The sequence below is a fragment of the Aotus nancymaae genome, unplaced genomic scaffold (genome assembly GCF_030222135.1).
Source record: "Aotus nancymaae isolate 86718 unplaced genomic scaffold, 86718_ANA_hifiasm-v0.15.2.pri h1tg000108l, whole genome shotgun sequence".
Taxonomy (NCBI): Eukaryota; Metazoa; Chordata; class Mammalia; order Primates; family Aotidae; genus Aotus; species Aotus nancymaae.
Genome location: NW_026988523.1, coordinates 35362852 through 35384560, shown reverse-complemented (window position 1 = coordinate 35384560; position 21709 = coordinate 35362852). Strand labels below are relative to the sequence as shown.

Here is a 21709-nt window from a genome sequence, read left to right as displayed (position 1 = left end):
GGCCGGGGGTCAGCATGAAGAGTTCAGTGTGAATGAGCATTGTAGGGGCCTGCTGACCATGGAAGGGCACTGTCCCTCTGCTTTGACAACCGGCCCCTTGGACAAGTCCCTTTAGCTCTGGTGAGTGGACCAACCTTCCCTAGCTCCCGGGCAGGGCTGGCTGGTTTGAGTGAGGGGAGAGGACCCTGGGCCTTGTCCCTGAACTGGCTTGGGTGGGAACTCGGATGAGAAGCAATGCCTTCAGGGCTCATGGCACCTCCCTAAGGGTAGCTGGCTGAAAGCAGAGATGCCCAAATGTCTGGGCCCCCCCTTATGTGGTGCCACCTGTATCTCAGGGTCTTTCAGGTGTCACCCACCTTTCACGGTCAGGAATTAATTCTGCCCCTTGGTTAGAGAGGGATTGGAGTCCTGAGTGGACTATTTAGCTGAGCAGGGGCAAAGGCTGGCATCAGCAACCAGGCAAGGAGTGAGAATCCAGCTTGCTCTTGCTGTTCGCCTTCCCCTGAACCCTGGCTTTCTTCTGGAGAGCAGTACTCTCCTTTGACCAGCAGGGGCCACTCTTGCCCACAGTCAACTCTGCAGCCCTGGCAAAGCAGAGCCCCGAAGTGGGGCCAGTTTGGGTCTGGGCTGTGCCTATGCCAACAGGAAGGGCTGGGCTGGGGGCAAGCAACAGGGCTGGGCTGAGGCGAGGCGGTGTTCCTCCCTGGTGCCCGTCACTGGCCACTGGATACAGAGGGTGGTGGTGGCGATGTGTGTTTCAGGAGGAGACTGCAGGCGTCGGGATGCCCAAGTCCCGAGGAGGCCCCCTTCCTGCAGAGCCAAGAAGAACTGGACACCTTTCTGGGACTGCAGCACCAGGGTGGCCACCCCTCCTGCCTGGTATGGACAGACAGATCCCCATGAATGCCCCTGCCTTGCTCCTCCTCTCCTGCCCCTCGCCTGTCTAGCCACCATTCTGTTCTATGTCTCCTCTGTTCTGCCAGCTGCTGGGTCTCTCTGTGCCCAGGCATTGCTCTGGCTCCATCTGACTGAATCGGAATCTATCGTCTATGCGCCTCTGTCTGCTTCCCTGGGTCTGTGTGCTCCATCCCTGACTCCGGGTACCCTGCTTTTGTCTCTTTCTCTAAGACTCTCTGTTCCTTCCTTTCTATGTCTGTGCCTCTATGTTGACGAGGGTGTATCTGTTCCTCTCTCAGTAAAAGGGCCCTGTTCCCCTAGTAGTTATAAGCACTTCTTTCTGTGGACCCCACATTTCCACAGTTTGGAGCTGAACTTATTTCTTTATTTACTTATTTATTTTGAGACAGGGTCTCGCTCTGTTGCGCAGGCTGGAGTGCAGTAGTGATCTCGGCTCACTGCAACCTCCACCTCCCAGGTTCAAGCCATTCTCCTGTCTCAGCCTCCCAAGTAGCTGGGATTACAGCTGCCCACCACCACGCCCTGCTAATTTTTATATTTTTAGTAGAGATGGGGTTTCACCATGTTGGCCAGGCTGGTCCTCAACTTCTGACCTCATGATTCAACCGCCTCAGCCTCTCAAAGTTCTGGGATTACAGGGATGACCCACTGCATCCAGCAGAAAGTATTTTTAATAGTAACCAAAACTATAGGTTACCTAGAAATAAATCTAATAAAGATTGACAAAGCCTGTGTGAAGAAAGTTAATATTTAATGAAAAATTTTTTTCACTAGGTAAGGGTAGAGAAATTTTTTTTTCTTTTCCAAGATGGAGTCTTGCTCTGTCACCCAGGCTGGAGTGCAGGGGTAAGATCTCAACTCACTGCAACCTCCACCTCCCAGGATCAAGTGATTCTCCTGCCTCAGCCTCCTGACTAGCTGGGATTAAGGCACATGCTACCATGCCCAGCTAATTATTATTATTATTATTTTTTTTTTTTGAGACGAAGTCTTGCTCTGTCACCCAGGCTGGAGTGTAGTGGCGTGATCTCAGCTCACCGCATTTGTTAGGCTGGTCTCAAACTCCCGACCTCAGGTGATCCACCCACCTCAGCCTCCCAAAGTACTGGGATTACAGGCATGAGCCACCGCACCCGGCCTACTTTCTTATTTTTAAATTACACTTTATAATTAATTTTGGTTTATAGAAATGGAATTGAATTATTCCTCATATGTAGCCAGACACAGTGGCTCATGCCTATAATCCCAGCTCTTTGGGAGGCCGAGGTGGGTGGATCACCTGAGGTCAGGAGTTCGAGACCAGCCTGGCCAACAAACAGGGTAAAACTCCATCTCTACAAAAATACAAAATTAGCCAAGCGTGGTGGTGTGCATCTGTAATCCCAAGTGCTCGGGCAGGAGAATTGCTTGAATCCAGGAAGCAGAGGTTGCAGTGAGCCAAGATTGAGACACTATTCTCCAGCCTGGGCAACAGAGTAAGACTCTGTCTCAAAAAAATATTCCTCATACAATAATATTATAGTCATTTATCTTGCTAAACTCTTGTTTTACATTAAAACAATTTATCTGTTTTTTTTTTCTTTTGGCTTTTCTAAGTATACAATTATGTCATCTTTACTTTTTTTTTTTTTTGAGACAGAGTCTTGCTCTGTCACCCAGGCTGGAGTGCAGTGGCACAATGATGGCTTACTGCAACCTCCACCTCCCAGGCTAAAGTGATCCTCCTGCTTCAGCCACCCTAGCAGCTGAGACTACAGGTGTGTGCCACCACACCAAGCTACTTTTTTTCTACTCAGCCATGATTTTTAAAATTTTTTTGAAGACATAGGGGTCTCACTATGTTGCTCAAACTGATCTCAAATTTCCTGTGCTCAAGTGAGCCTCTCACCTTAACCTCCCAAAGTGCTGGAATTCCAAGTGATAGCCACCTTACCCAGCCTGTGTCACCTTTAAATGAGCATTGTTTTTTCTTTTCCAGTATCCACACCCTTCATTTCTTCTTCCTGCACTCCTGTGCTGGCTAGGATTCTATTTTTAGTTGTTTGTTATCTAGTGTTTCTCCTCTCTTCCAGCATTAATCCATCAAAATAGGACTCCAGTGCTGTGCTTAACAGAAATGGCCATAATGGACATCTTTGTCTTATTTCTGGATTTTATTATAGTTTTTCTTAAAAACTATGCCATAAGAAGTATTGTTTCTGATTTTAGAGGGAGTATATCTTGTGTTTCACTACTGAGGTTGATTTTCAGCTGCAGGCTTTAAAAAAATATTCTTTATCAGGTTCAAGAGGATTCTTTCTGTTTATTTTCTTTTGAGACAGAGTCTCGCTCTGTTGCCCAGGCTGGAGTGCAGGGGCGTGATCTCGGCTCACTGCAACCTCCGCCTCCTGGGTTCAAGCAATTCTCCTGCCTCAGCCTCCTGAGTAGCTGAGACTAGAGGTGTGTGCCACCACGGCCCAGCTAAATTTTTTGTATTTTTTAGTAGAGATGGGGTTTCACCGTGTTAGCCAGGATGGTCTCGATCTCCTGACCTCATGATCCACCTGCCTCAGCCTCCCGAAGCGCTGGGATTACAGGTGTGAGCCACCGTGCCCGGTCAATTCCTTCTGTTTCTAATTGCCAAGCCTTTGGCTTTAGAATTAGTGGGTGTTGGATTTTATCCTATGCTTTTCCGCATTTACTAAAATGATTGTATATTTTTTCTCATTAAATATATTATTATTACTTATTTTTGTTTGTTTGTTTGTTTCTTTGTTTCTTGAGACAGAGTCTTGCTCTGTCACCCAGGCTGCAGGGCCATGTTGGCCAGGCTGGTCTCGAACTTCTGATCTTAGGTGATCCACCCACCTCAGCCTCCCAAAATGCTGGGATTACAGGCGTGAACCTCTGTGCCCGGCCTAAATTATTATTTTGAGATAGGGTCTCGCTGTCCCCCAGGCTGGAGTGCAGTGGTGCAGTCTTGGCTCACTGCAGCTTCTGCCTCCCGGGCTCAAACTATCCTCCCACCTCAGCCTCCTGAGTAGCTGGAAGCACAGTTGCGTGCTACCACACACAGCTAATTTTTTGCATCTTTGGTAGAGACGGGGTTTCACCATGTTACCCAGGATAGTCTCAAACTCCTGAGCTCAAGTGATCCCTCACCTCAGCCTCCCAAAGTGCTGCAATTACAGACATAAGGCACCACGCCCCTTCTCCTTTAATATATTATTGAGGTAAATTACATTTAAGGATTTTTCTCACATTAAACCACCTTTGTATTCTTAGGATAAATCCAACTTTGTCATGACAGATTTTATCTTTTTACATACTGCTGGATTTTATTTGTATCAATTATTTATTGCTGTGTAACAAACCAACCCTAAACTTAGCAGCTTAAAACGACAACTTTTTTTTTTTTTCTCACAACTCTCTGGGTGGGCAATTTGGGCTGGTCTCACCTGGACTCATTTAGGTGGCTGCCATTGTCTGGTGGCCTGAATAGAGCTGATGATCAAGGATGGCCTTCCTTATGCTTTCAGCTGGCAGCCTGCCAGTTGCAGTACCTTGCTTCTCATCCACACGGCTCTCCAGAATGCCAGCTTAGGCTTGTTCAGATGAAAATAGCATTCCAAGTGGGCGAGAGTGGAAGCTTTAAGGTTTCTTGAGGGTTAGGCTCAAAAATCACATGATGGCACTTCTGTGACATTCTAGTTGTCATAGTAAGTCACAGACCAGCCCAGATTCAGAGTGAAGAGACAGACTCCTTCTTAATGGGAGGAACTGCAAATAATTTACGGCCATTTAAAATCTGCTACACTGGCCAGGTATGGTAGCTCATGCCTGTAATCCCAGCACTTTGGGAGGCCGAGGCAGGAGGATCACCTGAGGCCAGAATCTCAAGACCATCCTGGCCAACCTGGCGAAACCCTGTCTCTACTAAAATTACAAAATTAGCCGGGTAAGGTGGCACACACCTGTAATCCCAGCTTCTCGGGAGGCTGAAGCATGAGAATCATTTGAACCTAGGAGACAGAGGTTGTAGTGAGCAGAGATCATGCCACTGCACTCCAGTCTGGGCAGCAGAGCAAGACTGTGTCTCAAAGAAAGTAATAATAAAAAATAAAATCAACTATACTTTCCTAATATTTTATTTGGGATTTTTGTACTGATGTGCATAAAAGAGATTGTCCCATAATTTCTCTTTGTCATACTGTCTATGTGTAGTTTTGGAATCAAGGTTGTACTTAACTTATAGAAAGAGTTGAAGAGTTTTTGTTTTAGTTGTCTATTCTTTGGAGGAGTTTGTATAAGATTTCAGTGATATGTTCCTTGAAAGATCTGTCCTTTGCCTATAAAACTGTTTTAGCCTGTGGTGGTACAAAACAGGTACCACCACACCTGTTTTGTTTTTAGGAAGATTAACTACTGATTCCATTTCTTTAATAGGACCATTCAGAGTTTCTATTTCTTCTTGATTCAGTTTCGGTAAGTTTTATTTTGGGGGGTAGGAAGGAATTCGTCTACTTCATTTGCATTTAAAATTATTGGCATGAAGTTGTAGGTAGTATTCTTTTTTTTTTTTTTTTTTTTGAGATGGAGTCTCACTCTGACCCCCAGGCTGAAGTGCAGTGGCATGATTTCCACTCACTGCAACCTCCATCTCCCAGGTTCAAGTGATTTTTGCACCTCAGCCTCCTGAGTAGCTGAGATTACAGGTGTGTGCTACCACGCCTGGCTAATTATTTTTAGTAGAGATGGGGTTTCACCAGTTGGCCAGGCTGGTCTCGAACTCTTGACCTCAAGAGATCCGCCTGCCTCGGCCTCCCAAAGTGCTGGGATTACAGTCATAAGCCACCGTGCCCCACCATAGGTAATATTCTCGTCTTTATAATCACTGCTCTTTCTATAGTTAGGTCTACTTTTTCATTCTATTTATGCTTTTTCTTGTTTTCTTTATCATTTCTATCAGAGGTTTGCCTATTTCATTCACTTGATCCTAGAAAACAACTCTTGGTTTTATTGACCCTCTCTAATTTATTTTTGTTTTTATACATATATTTTTTTGAGACGGAGTCTTGCTCTGTCACCAGGCTGGAGTGCACTGGAGTGATCTCAGCTTACTGCAACCTCCACCTCCCGGGTTCAAGCAGTTCTCCTGCCTCAGCCTCCCAAGTAGCTGGGATTATAGGCCTGCGCCACCATACCCAGCTCATTTTTGTATTTTTAGTAGAGATGGGGTTTCACCGTGTTCGCCAGGATGGTCTTGATCTCTTGACCTCATGATCCACCCACATCAGCCTCCCAAAGTGCTGGGATTACAGGCATGAGCTACCATGCCTGGCCTACAATTTTTTAAAAAAATTTTTTTGTATTTATAGTAGAGATGGGGTTTCTCCATGTTGATCAGTCTGATCTCGAACTCCTGACCTGACGTGATCCACCCGCCTCAGCCTCCCAAACAGGGATAACAGGCATGAGCCACTACGCCCAGCCTTACTATTTCATTTCTGCATTTATCTTTATTATATGCTTCTATCTTTTTGTTTGTTTGAGATGGAGTTTTGCTTTTGTTGCCCAGGCTGGAGTGCAATAGTATGATTTCGGCTCATTGCAATCTCCACCTCCTGGGTTCAAGAGATTCTCCTGCCTCAGCCTCTGGAGTAGCTGGAATTATAGGCATCCACCACCACGCCCAGCTAATTTTTTGTATTTTTAGTAGAGACAGGGTTTCACCATGTTGGTCAGGCTGGTCTCGAACTCCTGTCCTCTGGTGATCCACCTGCTTCAGCCTCTCAGAATGCTGGAATTACAGGCGTGAGCCACCACGCCTGGCTGCTTCCATTTTCTATGAGTTTGTCCTGTTCTTTTTTTGACTTTTTAAATTAGCATAGCTCAATTCTCTAGAATTAAAAATTTTTCAATATAAGCATTTTGAGGCTACACCTTGCCCTTGAAATACCATTTCGGCCTTCTCCCGCAGGTTTTATTCTGTATTTTCATTATTGTTCAGTTACAAAATATCTTTAAATTTCCATTATGATTTCTTCTTTGACAATATGTTTATTTAGAATGGTGTTTTAAAATTTATAAAACCCGGCCGGGCGCGGTGGCTCAAGCCTGTAATCCCAGCACTTTGGGAGGCCGAGGCGGGTGGATCACGAGGTCAAGAGATCGAGACCATCCTGGTCAACATAGTGAAACCCCGTCTCTACTAATACAAAAAATTAGCTGGGCACAGTGGCACGTGCCTGTAATCCCAGCTACTCAGGAGGCTGAGGCAGGAGAATTGCCTGAACCCAGGAGGCAGAGGTTGCGGTGAGCCGAGATCGCGCCATTGCACTCCAGCCTGGGTAACGAGCGAAACTCCGTCTCAAAAAAAAAAAAAAAAAAAAAAAAAAAAAAAAAAAAAAATTTATAAAACCCAGGAAATTTATGAACCTGGGAGGTGGAGGTTGCAGTGAGCTGAGATCACGTCATTGCGCTCTACCCTGGGCAACAAGAGCAAAACTCCGTCTCAAAAAAAATAGAGATCATCATACCTGAGAAGCTCCCTGGGTTCTTCACAGCCCTCTCTCTGGCAGAGATGACCACATTCTTGAATTTTTTTTTTTTTTTTTTTTTTTGAGACGGAGTTTCGCTCGTTACCCAGGTTGGAGTGCAATGGTGCGATCTCGGCTTACCGCAACCTCCGCCTCCTGGGTTCAGGCAATTCTCCTGCCTCAGCCTCCCGAGTAGCTGGGATTACAGGCACGCGCCACCATGCCCAGCCAATTTTTTGTATTTTTTAGTAGAGACGGGGTTTCACCATGTTGACCAGGATGGTCTCGATCTCTTGACCTCGTGATCCACCCGCCTCGGCCTCCCAAAGTGCTAGGATTACAACATTCTTGATTTTTGAGATCCATTTTCTTTTCTTTTCTTTTTTTTTTTTTGAGACAGAGTCTTGCTCCATCGCCAGGCGCCAGGCTGGAGTGCAGTGGCGCAATCTCAGCTCACTGCAACCTCCTCCTCCTGGGTTCAAGCAATTCTCCTGCCTCAACCTCCCGGGTAGCTGGGACTACAGGCATGCACCACCATGCCCAGATAATTTTTGTATTTTTAGTAGAGATAGGGTTTCACCATGTTGGCCAGGATGGTCTCGATCTCTTGACCTCGTGATCCGCCCACCCTGGCCTCCCAAAGTGCTGGGATTACAGGCGTGAGCCACCGCGCCCAGCCTCTGTTTTGTTTTTGAGACAGGGTCTCATTGTGTCACCCAGGCTGGAGTTCGGTGGCACGATCTCTGCAACCTGTACCTCCTGGATTCAAGAAATCCACCTGCCTTAGCCTCCTGAGTAGCTGGGATTGCAGGTGCAAGCCAACACGCCTGGTTAATTTTGTATTTTTGGTAGAGATGGAGTTTTGCCATGTTGCTCAGGCTGGTCTCGAACTCCTAGGCTCAAGTGATCCACAGGCCTTGGCCTCCCAAAGTGTTGGCATTACAGGCGTGAGCCACAGCACCTGGCTCCATTCTCTTTATAGGCTTACCACCTATGTATGCATCGATAAACAATGTCAATTGGTTTTACCCATGTTAAACTGCATATGAATATAATCATACTAGTATATACATCTTTGCGTCTTGGTTCTTTCATTCAACACGTCTGTGGGATTCATCCATATTGTTAACTGAGCTGTGATTTCTTCATTTTTATTGTTGAATAGTATTTCAATGCATGAGTATACTATTGATTCTTTAGTCTACCGAGGAGGGACTTCTGGTTTATTTGCTATAATTTCTATAATGCAGATTATTTGAAATGTGTTGAGATTTGCATTATGGCCTATTTTGTGGCCAGTTTTTGTAATGCTCCATGTAGGCTTGAGAAAAAGTTACTCTCTAAAGGATGGGCACAGCCTATGAATATTTCTCCTCCCTATTGTCTTAAACCCAGACTGCCTCCATTTTGTCTTTTTTTTTTTTTTGAGATAGAGTCTCACTCTGTCACCCATGCTGGAGTGCAGTGGCATGATCTCGGCTCACTGCAACCTCCGCCTCACAGGTTCAAGCAGTTCTCCTGCCTCAGCCTCTCAGTAGCAGGGACTACAGGTGCCAGCCACCATGCCTGGCTGATTTTTTTATTTTTAGTAGAGGCGGAGTTTTACCATGTTGGCCAGGCTGGTCTCAAACTCCTGACCTCAAATAATCCACCCACCTCGGCCTTCCAAAGTGCTGGGATTACAGGCATGAGCCACCATGCTCGGCCTTTTTTTGAGTTATTCTGTTGCACCAGTGCAGTGGCGTGATCTCAGCTCACTGCAACCTCCACAGCCCAGGTTCAAGTGATTCTTCTGTCTCAGCCTCCTGGGTAGCTGAGATTACAGGCACACACCACCACGCCTGGCTAATTTTTGTATATTTTTTAGTAGAGACAGAGTTTCACCATTTTGGCCAGGCTGGTGTCGAACTCATGACCTCAAGTGATCCACCTGCCTTGGCCTCCCAAAGTGCTGGGATTACAGGCCTGAGCCACTGCCTGTTTTTTTCCTTACCTGCCTAGCCTCTATAGGTTGAGTTTATCACCTCTGGAAACCATTCAGGGTAAATCTCTCTTCTAAGATACCTTTATATACTAAGAAATCCTGGGCTTCAACTGCGACAGAGTGACTGCTAAACAGCAGGGATAACGGGATAACTTCCCAACCATTTAAAGTGCAATATCCCAGTATGGGTATTGGAAAGGGGTGGGAGGCCTGGATTTGAAGAGGGGCCAAGCTGTGGGGAAGTGAAGAGCATGAGGGGAGGACAGATGAAGCCTGCCCTTTGTGTGAGGACTCTTGACATGATTCCAGGGTCAGGATTCCTATCATCCATCTGCTGGCCCTTTGGACCACTCGGCTACTGGAATGCTTTCCAAGTCTGTATCCATGAGTGGCATCAACTGCCTCTTGGACTGGTCGGATCCAGATGGTGAGCAAAAGTAGGGAGCAAAGCAGGGGTGGCCCCCTCCCCTATCCATCTCGTTGCCACTCCTCATAGCTAGCTGTTTAGGGTCCGGATGTCCTGGATTATGTCTAGCCACACACCCTTGGAATTCCCGGATGATTTTATTCTTTTTTCTTTTTCTTTCTTTCTTTTTTTTTTTTTTTCACGAGTCTCACTGTGTCGCCCAGGCTGGGAGTGCAGTGGTGCAATCTGACCTCCCTGCAACCTCTGCCTTCCGGGTTCAAGTGATTCTCGTGCCTCAGCCTCCTGAGTAGCTGGGACTATGGAAGTGTACCACCACACCTGGCTAATTTTTGTATTTTTAGTAGAGAAAGGGTTTCACCATGTTGGTCAGGCTGGTCTCAAACTCCTGAGCTCAAGTGATCCACCTGCCTTGGCTTCCCAAGGTGCTGGGATTACAGGCATGAGCCACTGTGTGCAGCCTCAGGATTGCTGTATTCAAATGAGCAATCTGAATTCTGGACTTCAGCATTCTGAAACTCCTACCAATGAAAACAGACATAGGACACAGTGAGGTTCTCCAGCCTCCCCATCACCAGAGATGGAGGACAGTTACCTGCAATGTACCTTGTCCTCAAGATGGAGTATTGGGAGCTCTGGGTGAAACCTCTGAAACATCAGGCTCCCAGCCACCATCTCCACATAACCCTGCTGCCCTGTTCCCCTGGCTCCTAAATTCTTCAGCTCTGCCCTGCTTAGACCCCGCCCTCTCTCCCTGCTGCCCAGTGCCCGCCCTCAGGAATGGCGTCACATGCACCTGCAGCTTGGGAACCTGATCCAGGTGAAGTGGGTGGGGGAGGAAGCCCTGGCGCCTTTGTCTGGCTTTAGCTGGACACTTCTTGTCTCCTTTTGTGTTGGCAGGGAATTTATCCCAGTCCTCTGCCACCGACCTCAGGAAACGGTGAGTGTGGGGGACTCGGAGTCCATCAAAAGCCTCTATGGGGGAAGAGCAATAGGGTCTAGGCCATGGTTTTGTAGCTGCAAGGGTCTCCTTGCTTCCTGAATCATTCTTGCCCTTAACATTTCTGATCTAAGACCTCCAAATATCCTTCCCTTAGCTGCATAGAATTCACACTCTTTTCTTTGGTATGGGTGGGCTCACCAGGTTCCTGGTAGCTCCATGAGACAGGGAGAGAAATTAGGGAAAGAAAAGGAGTATCCGGGGTGTCTGTTGAATAACAGAGCATGGGAGTTGCTTGCTGTTGTCAGTGGTATAGGGTGAAAGGGCAGATCGGCTGTGGAACAGTCTTCGTGAGGGGTAGTGACCAAGGACCAGCTTAGGATCAGCTTAGGATGGCTCAGATAATAGACCAATGGGGACTGGCTGGCTGTGAAGTGCCCAACAGAGAGGGGCCTGAGGGCAGAGTTCAGGTCTGGAGGTGGAGGCTGGGAGATTTGCATAACTATGTAAATAAGCATGCAAAATCAGCACCTGTTTATTTGGCTTCTATGGCTGAAGCCTGATTAGAGTGGGCCGGCCTCTAACACAGTGTGGATGTGTAAGCAAGTAATGGTCCCTTTAAGATATCAGGCTCTGCTCTGTGGTCCTGAAAATCTCTAGCTGACACATCCTCCTGGCTCTGGGTTTGGGATTAGCTCATGGGATGGGGCTGATGAAATCCCAGGAAATTCAGTCCTTATTGGCTTTAGGCCCAGAGGCCTTCTCCAAACAGCATAGAGGGTCGTACACAGGGCTCTTGTTCTGAAAGGAGAAAATGCCCCCCGGGAGAGCCCCCGCCCTATACCACTTCCGTTGGGGAGCAGCATGATAGAGGAGACTGGGCCTCCCATCCTGAGCCTGGATTAGGTAGGAAGGAGGAGTCTGTATTTATCTGGGTGGAGCCTGGAGTTTTCTTCCTAAATAGAGGGGCCTGGGAAACTGAAATGCCCACATCCAGGAAGTCCTAGGAGGTCAGGATTGGGGCTTATCTTTCTCTCCCAGTCCTTCCTCTTTCTTCCCTCCCATTCTGGCTCTGCTGGTCATGGCACCTTCATCCGCCATCTCTCAGGAAGCATGTTTTTCTTCATTTCCAGCATTCCCCAATCTCCTCAAGTCTTTTTCTCTCTGCAGCTGCAGCCAGCTGGAAGGACATTCAGGTACCTGGGCAGGCTCCTCCCTGCGACGGACCTTCAGCTTCCTCTTGGGCATGACCGGAAAGGCCAAGGTAGGAGTCAGCTGGGGAAGCAGGAGGCTTGCGACCCCACTGCCCTCCCCAGTTCCCTTTCTCCCATCACACCATCACCACATCACACCACTCTCCCTACTAGAAACTCAAAGAGCAATGGTTCAATTTTTCTTTCTTTTTTTTTTGAGACGGAGTTTTGCTCTTGTTGCCCAGGCTGGAGTGAAATGGCACGATCTCGGCTCACTGCAACTTCTGCCTTCCAGTTCAAGCGATTCTCCCGCCTCCCGTGTAGCTGGGATTACAGGCATGTGCCACCACACTCAGCTATTTTTTTGTATCTTTAGTGGAGACGAGGTTTCTACATGTTGGTCAGGCTGGTCTTGGACTCCCAACCTCAGGTGATCTGCCCACCTTGGCCTCCCAAAGTGCTGGGATTACAGGCATGAGCTACCTCACCTGGCAAATTTTTCTTTTTCTTTTTTTTTTGAGATGGAGTCTCACTCTGTTACCTAGGCTGGAGTGCAGTGGCATGATCTCGGCTCACTGCAACCTCTGCCCCCGGGTTCAAGCGATTGTTACCTCAGCCTCCTAAGTAGCCAGAATTACAGGTGCCTGCCACCACATCCAGCTAATTTTTGTATTTTTAGTAGAGACGGGGTTTCAACATCTTGGCCAGGCTGGTCTTGAACTCCTGACTTCATGATCCACCTGCCTCGGCCTCCCGAAGTGCTGAGATTACAGGTGTGAGCCACTGCACCTGGCTAAATTTTTCATTTTTTTTAAGAGAGGGGGTCTCTGTCTCCCAGGCTGGAGTTCAATGTCATGATCATAGTTCACTGCAGCCTCTAACTTTTGGGCCCAAGCAATCCTCTTGCCTTGGCCTCCCAAGTTGCAGAGATTTCAGGTGTGAGCCACTGTGTCCAGCCAAATGGTTCAAATTTTAAGAGAACACATGCTATGTCTTCCAGCCTGTGTCTCTGTGCCCCAGTAAATCACCTTTTCTCTGCTTTCCCCTATGCTTCCAGCTTAGTAGTCAGCTGTGGAGAGCTGGAAGGGGAAAAGGGCCAGGAACCTCAGAAGCTGAGGAATGGCCTAGCCCTCCCTCTCTTTAGGCCTCACGTAGCTGACAGGTGGGCAGCAGAAACCTCCACCACTGGACATAATAATGATAATAATTACAGCACTACTTTTTACTTCTTCATAGAGTATCAGCGTTTGCAAAGTGCTTTTACACTCATAATTTTATGGGTGGATACGGCAGCTGAAGGAGTTGAAATTAGACCACAGGCAGAGAGAAGCTGGGAAAGTGTATGATTATGGAAGCACATGCATACCCGTTCATGTGCGGCCATGTGCTGTTCTGATCCCAGGAAGTGAAGGCACATTGCTCTCATCCTTATTACCAAGCCTCAGGCTCTGGTGAAACCGGGAGCTCTACCGGCTCCTTGAATTCATTTCCACTTTCTTCATTTACTGGCAGAGTGAGCCGCCCCCCTTTTCCTCCCCTGGCCTCCCCAAGTATGCGTGTACTTTCCCACTGGGGCAGATTCTGAGTGTTGAGAGAAACCCCAGAAAAGTCATCATTATATTCACCTTGAAGAGCCGTGAGATCCTCACCAGTAAGGTTGCCTGGGCTCCTCCCAGCCCCACCCACAGTGCCAGGGTTCTCCCCTCTTCCCGCCTTTTTTTGGCCATGATTCCCTTTTCTGTGGGTGGGCTGGGAAGGTCAAGATGAAAGCAGGGTGTGTTGTTAGCACCTTCTCACCGTAGGCCATGGGTGGGGAGTTGAGGCTGATGGAGGCGTGAGACTGGGTGAGTCTCAGAAGAGGGGCAGCGGGAGAATCTGAAAGCTTATGGGAGGGGAGGGCAGGTGGGACAGCGAGTTTCTCTCCCATAGGGGAACGGAGATCTTGAGGGAACAGAGCAAAAACAGAGACCTTGGGGTCTGAGTCCCACTTCCCCACAGACTGTCTCACTGCAGGGGAGTCAGCTAATGGAATCACCCCCGTTTCTTGCTGTGGGAATGGTGGGGGAAGTCAGTACTGCCCGGGGCCATCCAGATCCCGTTCGTCTGTGTTTGTCCACCCTTGACCTAGCAGTCTGGTGGAGGGTTGAGTAACCTGGTGAAGGGGAATGTGGGCAGAGACTCTGGAGCCCAGATCGGGAACAGGGAAGAGTCAGAATGAGTCAAGACATTGCCTCGTTCAGCCTTTCCTCTCCATGTCTGTGGTCCCGTCTTCCCCGGTTTCCCTCTCTGTCATCTCCTGGTGCATCTTCCTTCCACTTTCATGAATGTGTGGGCCTGCTTCACTTAATCTCTTCCTCCATAAGCAGTAAACATCAGGGGGTGGGGCTGGAGGTAGGCTCAGTCAAGCAGTGAGAGAAGGAAGTGGCTTAGTCCCTCCGCCTTGAGTAGCATTGCACACTTGATGAAACACTTTCCAGGGGTCGGCTCATTTAATCCTTATAACGATTCTGGCAAAGATATGTACTTCGATCTCAATTTTACAAACAAATACTTAAAGGTTAGTTACTTTGCCCAAGATCTCACAGGTCGTGAGAAGCGGCGCCGTATCAGAAACCCAGGGCTTTAGCTCTGGATTGCCTTTGCTTCTCTCCTTAGCCCTAACACAACAGTTTATTCCCTCTCATCCTTCCCTTCTTCCTCCAGCTTCTGGCTGGATGGCCACTTAAGGCAATTTGGCCTTAATCACCTCCTCCCAGAATATACAAGGTCCAGACCAATAGAAGAAAGAAGAAAAACAAAGCACACTTGGGACAGTATAGAGTTTGGGCTCGGGTACACCCAGGAGCTCCATCTCTTCACCAACTGGCCAAGACTTTGGCAATGTGGTTCTTCCCTGGGACCTCCTCCCTACCCCTGAAATGGGAGGGACACATTTCCTCAAGTTAAATGGGCTAAAGAAGGTGGTGGCTACTTTTGGATCCTGGTAGAAATGTTTGTTTTTGTGTATCTAAAAAAATTATTTCTGAAAATCTGGAAGATATCACTGGATAGGAGTAGAAAGGAGGCCAGGATGAAGAAGGGGCTTGGAAAAGGGGGGCAGGTGATGCCGAGGAGAAGGGAAAAGTGTTCATTGTTTAAGAGGATAAAGGAAATGTAAACCCAGTCAAGCTGCAGGCCAAGCTCACTAAACACAGGTGTTTTTAAAGGCAGAACACTTTTCTTTTCCCTGTCCGTAGTCCCTTTCCTTGTTATTCATCTCCTAAGGGGAAGGCATGGGTGGGGGGGGTGGGGGGGGGTAGGGTAACAGCAGTGGGGATGGAAAGTAGACTGAAGGTTGGGGAGGGCGACAGAAAAGGGTTGGAGGACCAGGTCCACTTCTTTCATAGAGGCCTTCTAAGTTGAGTTGAGGAACCGCGAGGTCCCTTGAAAAACCCTGGGGTTCAAATTCTACATTTCCTGGGTACCCAGGCTGGAGTGTGGCCCTTTAAGATTCTATCCATAGCTTGCAGCACCCTCCTGCCTCAGGCTGGGGAGAGAAGCTGAGGTCCCAGCCCAGATCTTGTCTCTGGGCCTCCAGTGGGTGGAGCCTTGAGGCCAAGATTCTAGCCTCTGGCTGTCTGTTTTTAAATTTAGTACATTCCTGAGTCTTGGCTGCCCACCCCAGGGGAGGTGAGTCTGGAGTTCTGGAGCCAGGAGTCTCAGGACTCTTGCTTTGGGGGAGTTCCTAAGCCCTCCCCGTAGGTATCCTTGGCAGGTGCAAGCCTGGAAGAACCAGCTATGGCCCTGGGAAAGTCCTTCCTGATTTCTAATTTCCATCCAGCCTAAACTGGGCGTGGTTTATGTCCTCTCCTTTTTTTCTAGTATTTGCTATGTAAGGATTCTAAACAGGGGAATGGGTGAAGAAGAAGGTGAAGAAAGAGTTGCTAGGCAGGAGGGGAAGCTGGAGGGCAGTGTGGGGGTAGTGCTAGGGGTGAGCAGCCCAATCAGCTCAGCCAGTAGTGAGGCAGTGGAGCCCAAAAATAGTGGCAGAGGCTAAAATTGGCACCTACAAGAGTGCTGAGTTGGGCTTGAAACCTGCAGCCTGGCCCCACTGTGGAGCCAGGTCAGGGAGCTGCTGCATCTGGGCTGGGTCTCCTCTCCCTCTCTTCTCCCATGCCCTTTGGGGCCAGAATCAGGCCGGAGCCTGCTAACAGAATGCTCTGTGCCATGCCTGTCCATGCTTCTGGTTTCTCCAGAGAAATGGGAGACCCTGAGAGGCAGGAATGAACTGCATTGTGAGTGACCGTAGTTAGACTGGAAGAGGAATTTTCCCAATAGCAGGAAACTCACCCAAAGTGGAGGCTGGCTCAGGCTGGGGCAAAGGGGCAGAGAGATGAGTGCCCCACCTTACCCTGCTTCTTGTGGAGAGGCTGGCTGGGCCCTAACTGCCCTTGACTAGGGCAGGCTGGTTTCTGTCTTTCAGTTCCGGCTTAACTTGCAACTGAGAGAACTGGAGTTAGACACATGGAAGGTGTTTCTCAGCTTCTTAGAGCCTTCCGTAAAAGTGGGGAATCCCAATCTAGTCCCCCAAAGTAGCTGGCAGAGGCGGAGCTAGGAGGAGGATGGGCAGAGTGGGATCAGGAAGGCCCCAGAAGGGTGGGGGCGTGTGGGAGAATTCTCTTCTCTCTATTCTTCGACCTCTGGGAGTGAATCCTACCCTTCCCGTGTACAGAAGACCCAGCATTTAGTTCTCCTTTGATTTCCTCTCCCTCTGGCCACCCCTGCCCCCAATCGTAAAAGGGGTCAGTTTGCTCAGGCCTGCTTTGATGGGCCCCCGAAGTTCAGGAAGGAACAGGTCCTGGGTACTCTAAGAGCTGTGGGGGGGATGGAATCCTCCTGCCTGCGGGTCTTTAAAGACTGAAGTAACGCAGTGGGGGAGGGAGGGAAGGAGCGGGAGGGCTGAAGGGAAGAAGGAGCGGGCAGACGGGAAAGGGCAGACCTGGGTCCGGCCAGGGCCGCGGGGCTGGGTTTTAGGAAAAGCAGAGCTGAGAGGCGGGTCTCTGGGGCTAGAGGGCGCCCCCAGGCGCTGAAGGGGAACCAAGCAGAGGGGCCTCTCAAACCTGTCCTAGGACCCTAGTACTTCTCCGAGCTGCCCCCACACAAACCCCGGCGTCCCGTCCCGAGCGCTGGCACCCCGCCCTCCCTCCGCTCCGCCTCCCCCCTTCCTGAGCTTGGGCGGGGGAGGAGACTCGGGTTTGAGGAACTGGCGCTGGGTACCGGGCGAGGGGAGTCAGACTTCCTGTCCCTGAGACCGACGCGTGCGGGCTGGACCCCTCCCCCCGCCCTCCCCCCACGATAGCCGGACGCCGGGGTCCGCGCCGCGTCCTCCTGGGTCCCCCAGTCCGATTATGTCTCGGATCGAATCCCTCACGCGGGCGCGGATCGACCGGAGCAAAGAGCTGGCGAGCAAGGTGGGCTCAGAAACCCCTCTCCCTCCGCCGCGGTCCTCGGGTGCTCCCCGAACCCCGGCACCCGCGGCGCATCCCCTGTCTCCCCGCCTGCTTTCTGGGCGCCAAAATCGGGCGGAGCGGCGAGCGGCGAGCGGCGGGACGGGGTGGGTGGGGACTGCGAGCGAGTGGGGAGGGGTGGGGGGAGCGGCAGACGCGACCCGCGCCTCCACTCCGCCGCGCGATTCGGTGCCGGGATCCCGGGAGGGAGCAAACCTGGGCTTGGTCGCCTCCCAGCCGGCGGGACCGAGAGCTTTAGGCCGCGCGAAAGAAAGTTGCTCCGGTAAGGACCGGAGCGGGAAGAGGGAGGTGTGTGTCCCGGGGGTGGGGGCGGTGGGAGCTCCGGCACCCCCTCTCCCCCCGGGGCCCCACCGTTTGCTCTCGGCGTTGCGACCCCCCGACCCCCCAGTCGCTGGCTCGGTCGTTCCCCCTTTGTCCCCGCCATCCGGCGGAGGGTGCGGAGGGGGTGATTTCCCGGTTTCCTCCCACCACCACCACCACCACCACCACCCCTCCAAGACAAAAGTCAGCTCCTCCTCTCCTCGCAAATGGACTTTCCAGCTGTGATTCAGTTTTGCCCTCTGGGTGGGCGGGTGGCTGGGGTTGGGACGGCTCAGGGACGGCTTACTTCCCCCAAGCCATCACCTCTAGGTGAAGGGAGCAGAGGTCTTTGTGTAACTGGGCTCCTTTCCTCCATCCTGAGCACTTCTGCCTGGAACACCGGGCCCCCATGGCATCTGCCCCACCAGTCTCCTAGCTCCTCTTTCTCCCAACCTGAAAGACTTAGGGTGACCCGCTGGCACTGTGCGCTATTTCCTGCCTTCCTCCTCCTCCCCCAGCGCTCTCATTCTCTTATCTGCTCATCTTGGGGTCCCTTCACCTGGCATTTCATGAGTCTCGGTGTATAATATCCACACCCCTCCCCCGTCATGACCTCTTGGACACTCCTCTCCGAGTACCCTTTATCCCTGCCTTTGTACCAGTCCCATTCCCAAGCGCCCTGACCTTACCACACCCAGACCCCAGGAAATGATGAAGCTGACTTGCAGGTGAATAAGTCAGAGCTGAGAGGAAGGTGGTGCCTGCAGACACCAGCTCCTTGGGGCACCCACACTGTACCCGTTATCAGACAGGCCAGGTCCCAGCCCAGAGCTGGTTTAATCTCTGGCTTGTCTCCAACCTCAATGCCTTGCCCTGGTGCCAGCCTATGCTGATCACCATCTTCAGGCAAGGGAGCAGTACCTCTTTGGAGTCCTTAAGGGAGATAGAAAGCCCTCCCTTCCCCCTCCCTGCTAGTTCCTAGCCTGGCTACCTGTCTTGTTGCTAAACTGGGAGAGGTTCCATCCTGGGTTGGGGTGGAGGGCCAGGGAAGGCGGCTTCAAAGACTTTCCTTAGGGGGTTGGGATTAGATTTTGCTGTCCGGAAAGCAACTGGGGATTTGAGTAGGGCCTATGATAAACAGAGGGCCAGGGTGAGGTGGCTGAAGTGTGGTGAAACAGTGGGGTGGCAGACAGGCTCTTCACAGCCGCTGGCCAGGCCAGGCCCCAGCTCCAAAAGTCTGTTTATTTTTTCAACCGTTTGAGCTGAGACCCTGGAGTAGAGCCAAGGGGGGCGGGAGAGGTTTTTTGAAACCACGGAAATTTGGTTCCACCCTAAAAAGGAAAGCCATGGGGGAGCCGGTGGGGGGAAGACCTGGCTTGGGGCATAGAGATTGGCTCTGGCGGGTAGATACTGGGATCCCTTTTCCATTATTGTGGGGAGCTGGGAGGTCAGACACCTGGGTGTTCATGCTCTGTTTTTGTTTTTTGTTTTTGTTTTTTTGGTGGTGGGGGGACTGGCTGCTCTTCCTACCCTGGGGGCTGGCTGTGGGGGGTGGGTAATTTGGGAATCTGGCTGGCAGTGGGGAGTGGGGGGCTGAGTGGGTGGATCTGAGAGGGCCAAGAGGCCACAGGAGGAGGGTGGTTGTCAGTTTGGGCTGGTCGGAAGGGGAGGGCCACCTCCGGAAAGCTGTGGTTACAGAAGGGGGAGTTGGTTCTTTGCCAACAAACCCTGGATCCCCCTCCCCCTCCCCCCAGCACACCAGCTGTCTCCTTTCTTTTTATACTGTGGTGGGAAGTAGAGGGGCGCCGCTGGAAAAGACATTATTTGAGGAAGATGGGCTCCCCTGCTACCTCCTTGGGGGGATGGGTCACAGCTAAGCCCTGACACCTCCACTCCTCCCCATTCCTTGCCTCCCTCCCTGGGAGCTCCTCCTAGGAGGAGGAATGTAAGTTTAACCTGCCCTTCCTCCATCCCATCCGCACGGGACCTCTCTGTGTAGCCCCCTCCATGCGTCCTTTTTCTTTTCACTGCGTTTCTGTTCTTCCAGGCTGTCTTCAGTCCTCCACCTCCTCAATTCTCTCTGCTCTACTTCCTACCTCCACAAGCCCCAGACCCCACAAGTCCTCTTTCTCTCTTTAGCCACCCCGTTCTTCCCTTTCTCCTTTCCCAAACCCCAGTCTTCATCTCGCTTAGAACAAAGGGTCCTTTTCTGCCAAGCAGGAACCAGAGATCCAGGGATGACTGTGGAGGCTGGGGGTCCCCTTGGAATCCCTAAGACCGCAGCATTGGAGTGTGTGGTGGGCAGGTGGATTGGGGAGTGTGCAGAGCAACTGTGCCTTTGTTCTGAGGAATGGAGAGGTGGCCGGCTTTGTGTGCAGGACTAGGAGTGCAGCGGAGAGGATGGCTGGGGGAGCCCAGGAGGGAGCTGAGGGGGCTGACACCGTTGGAAGAGAGTGGAAGAATGGGGGGTTCTCTGGGTGGCTGAGGCTTGGGGGGGCATGATAAAAGGTTCTGGGGGTCATGAAGGTTAGGGAGAGAGCTGAGGGGGAGGGGAGAAGTCAGGATGGGGGAAGGGAGCCTAAAGCTCCCTTCCTGCAAGTCACTGAGTGACTTGCAGGAGGTTAGACGGGGCCTAGAGAAGGACCTGCTGAGGCTGACCAGTGGAGTTACAGTGGGGTCTAATCTCAGTCACTCTGACTCTGGAACTGCAACCTTGGAATCAGAGGGGACAGATCTGAATGTGTGAATCCTTCGTGTGCATGTTACTGGCGTGCTGGTGTGTCAGTGAGTCTGCCTGCCAGCCTGCCCTCCTGTCCGTCCTCACATACTCTGGGCTACAGTGGTCACCAAAGTAGGGGGTCAGTGCTCTCTGGCCATTAGGAAGTAGCTCCATCTTTAGCTTTAGTTTCTGTTTGAAAGTATCATCAGAAGCTGAGTGAGCGGATTGGTCAGGATTTCTGAAGTTGGTAAGAGAAAAGGCTGAGAGGAGCTGGCTGGACCCTTCAGGGTTTGTTTATGTCTCCTTGGGAGAGGGTGGGGGTGGGGTTGCAGGCAGCAGCTGCCCCCCTCCCAACCCAGCCGGCCTGCCCTGTGCCAGGAGGGCAGGGAGTCCTGGCACAGCTATTGTTCGCTTGCACAAATGCCTGTCTGTTTGCATCGCTACCCCCCTCTCTCTTTCTGCTTGTCTCTCTCTCCTGGCCTGACAGGTGTGGCCGGGTAGGGGGCAGGCTAGGGTCCAGAATGCTTGGGTCTCAGGGTCCCTAACCTGATTTATTCCCTGTGGCCGTGGGCACTCCTCTTCTGTTTCAACCATGTGCCCACCCCCATTGCCAGTGTCTCATCTTCATTCACTAAGCGAGCATGTATTAAGTGCCTTTGTGTGTTCAGTGGTGTCTTTCTGTGTTGTTTCTGGCATTGGCATTAGCGTTTCCATTTGGCTGCCTTCCCCTCAGCCTCCTGTCTTCGCCTTGTCCCTGGAAGCTCATAAAGGAGCAGGGCCTGGCCAAGGCCATCCCAAGCCCTCTTCTCAGTCCCATGGCCAGCAACCCCTCACCTCTTCATTTCCCAGACCTATAGCTCATCCTCCAGGACTCAGTGCCCTGCATAGCCAGCGGCGCCTCTGCTGTCCAGGGGCCGAGCCACAGGTGATTCGAATCCCAGTGGAACTCTCCACAGTCTCTCTGGTCACTATTACAGAGGGTATGGACAGAGGTGTCACCATCTTGGGGAAGGGGCTGCTGCCAGTGCAGCTGGAGGAGAGGTGATTCTGAGTACTGTGTGACTCTCCCAGAAGTCTTGATTTGGACGTAGCTGAGAGAGAACCAAAGGCAGCTGAGAGAGCCGGGCACAGTGGCTCACGCCTGTAATCTGAGCATTTTGGGAGACCGAGGCAGCCGGATCGCGTGAGCTCAGGAGTTTGAGGCCA

General features: G+C 50.9%; 1 protein-coding gene across 9 annotated transcripts in view; it reads left to right on the top strand.

The window, feature by feature from the left end:
- Positions 1–21709, top strand: part of ARHGEF2 (Rho/Rac guanine nucleotide exchange factor 2) — a 67679-nt gene that overhangs the window by 11396 nt on the left and 34574 nt on the right. For 4 of the 9 annotated variants that reach the window (XM_021667332.2, XM_021667333.2, XM_012449861.3 and 1 more), the window contains exons 3-7: positions 762–879; positions 5344–5382; positions 9730–9847; positions 10745–10784; positions 11955–12048. In XM_021667332.2, coding sequence (XP_021523007.2) covers positions 762–879; positions 5344–5382; positions 9730–9847; positions 10745–10784; positions 11955–12048 — 409 coding nt within the window. Of the gene's footprint in view, positions 1–761; positions 880–5343; positions 5383–9729; positions 9848–10744; positions 10785–11469; positions 11691–11954; positions 12049–17283; positions 17428–17650; positions 17747–21709 lie in introns of those variants that run through there. The other 5 variants (XM_021667334.2, XM_012449868.3, XM_012449865.2 and 2 more) reach the window with 5 other exon arrangements.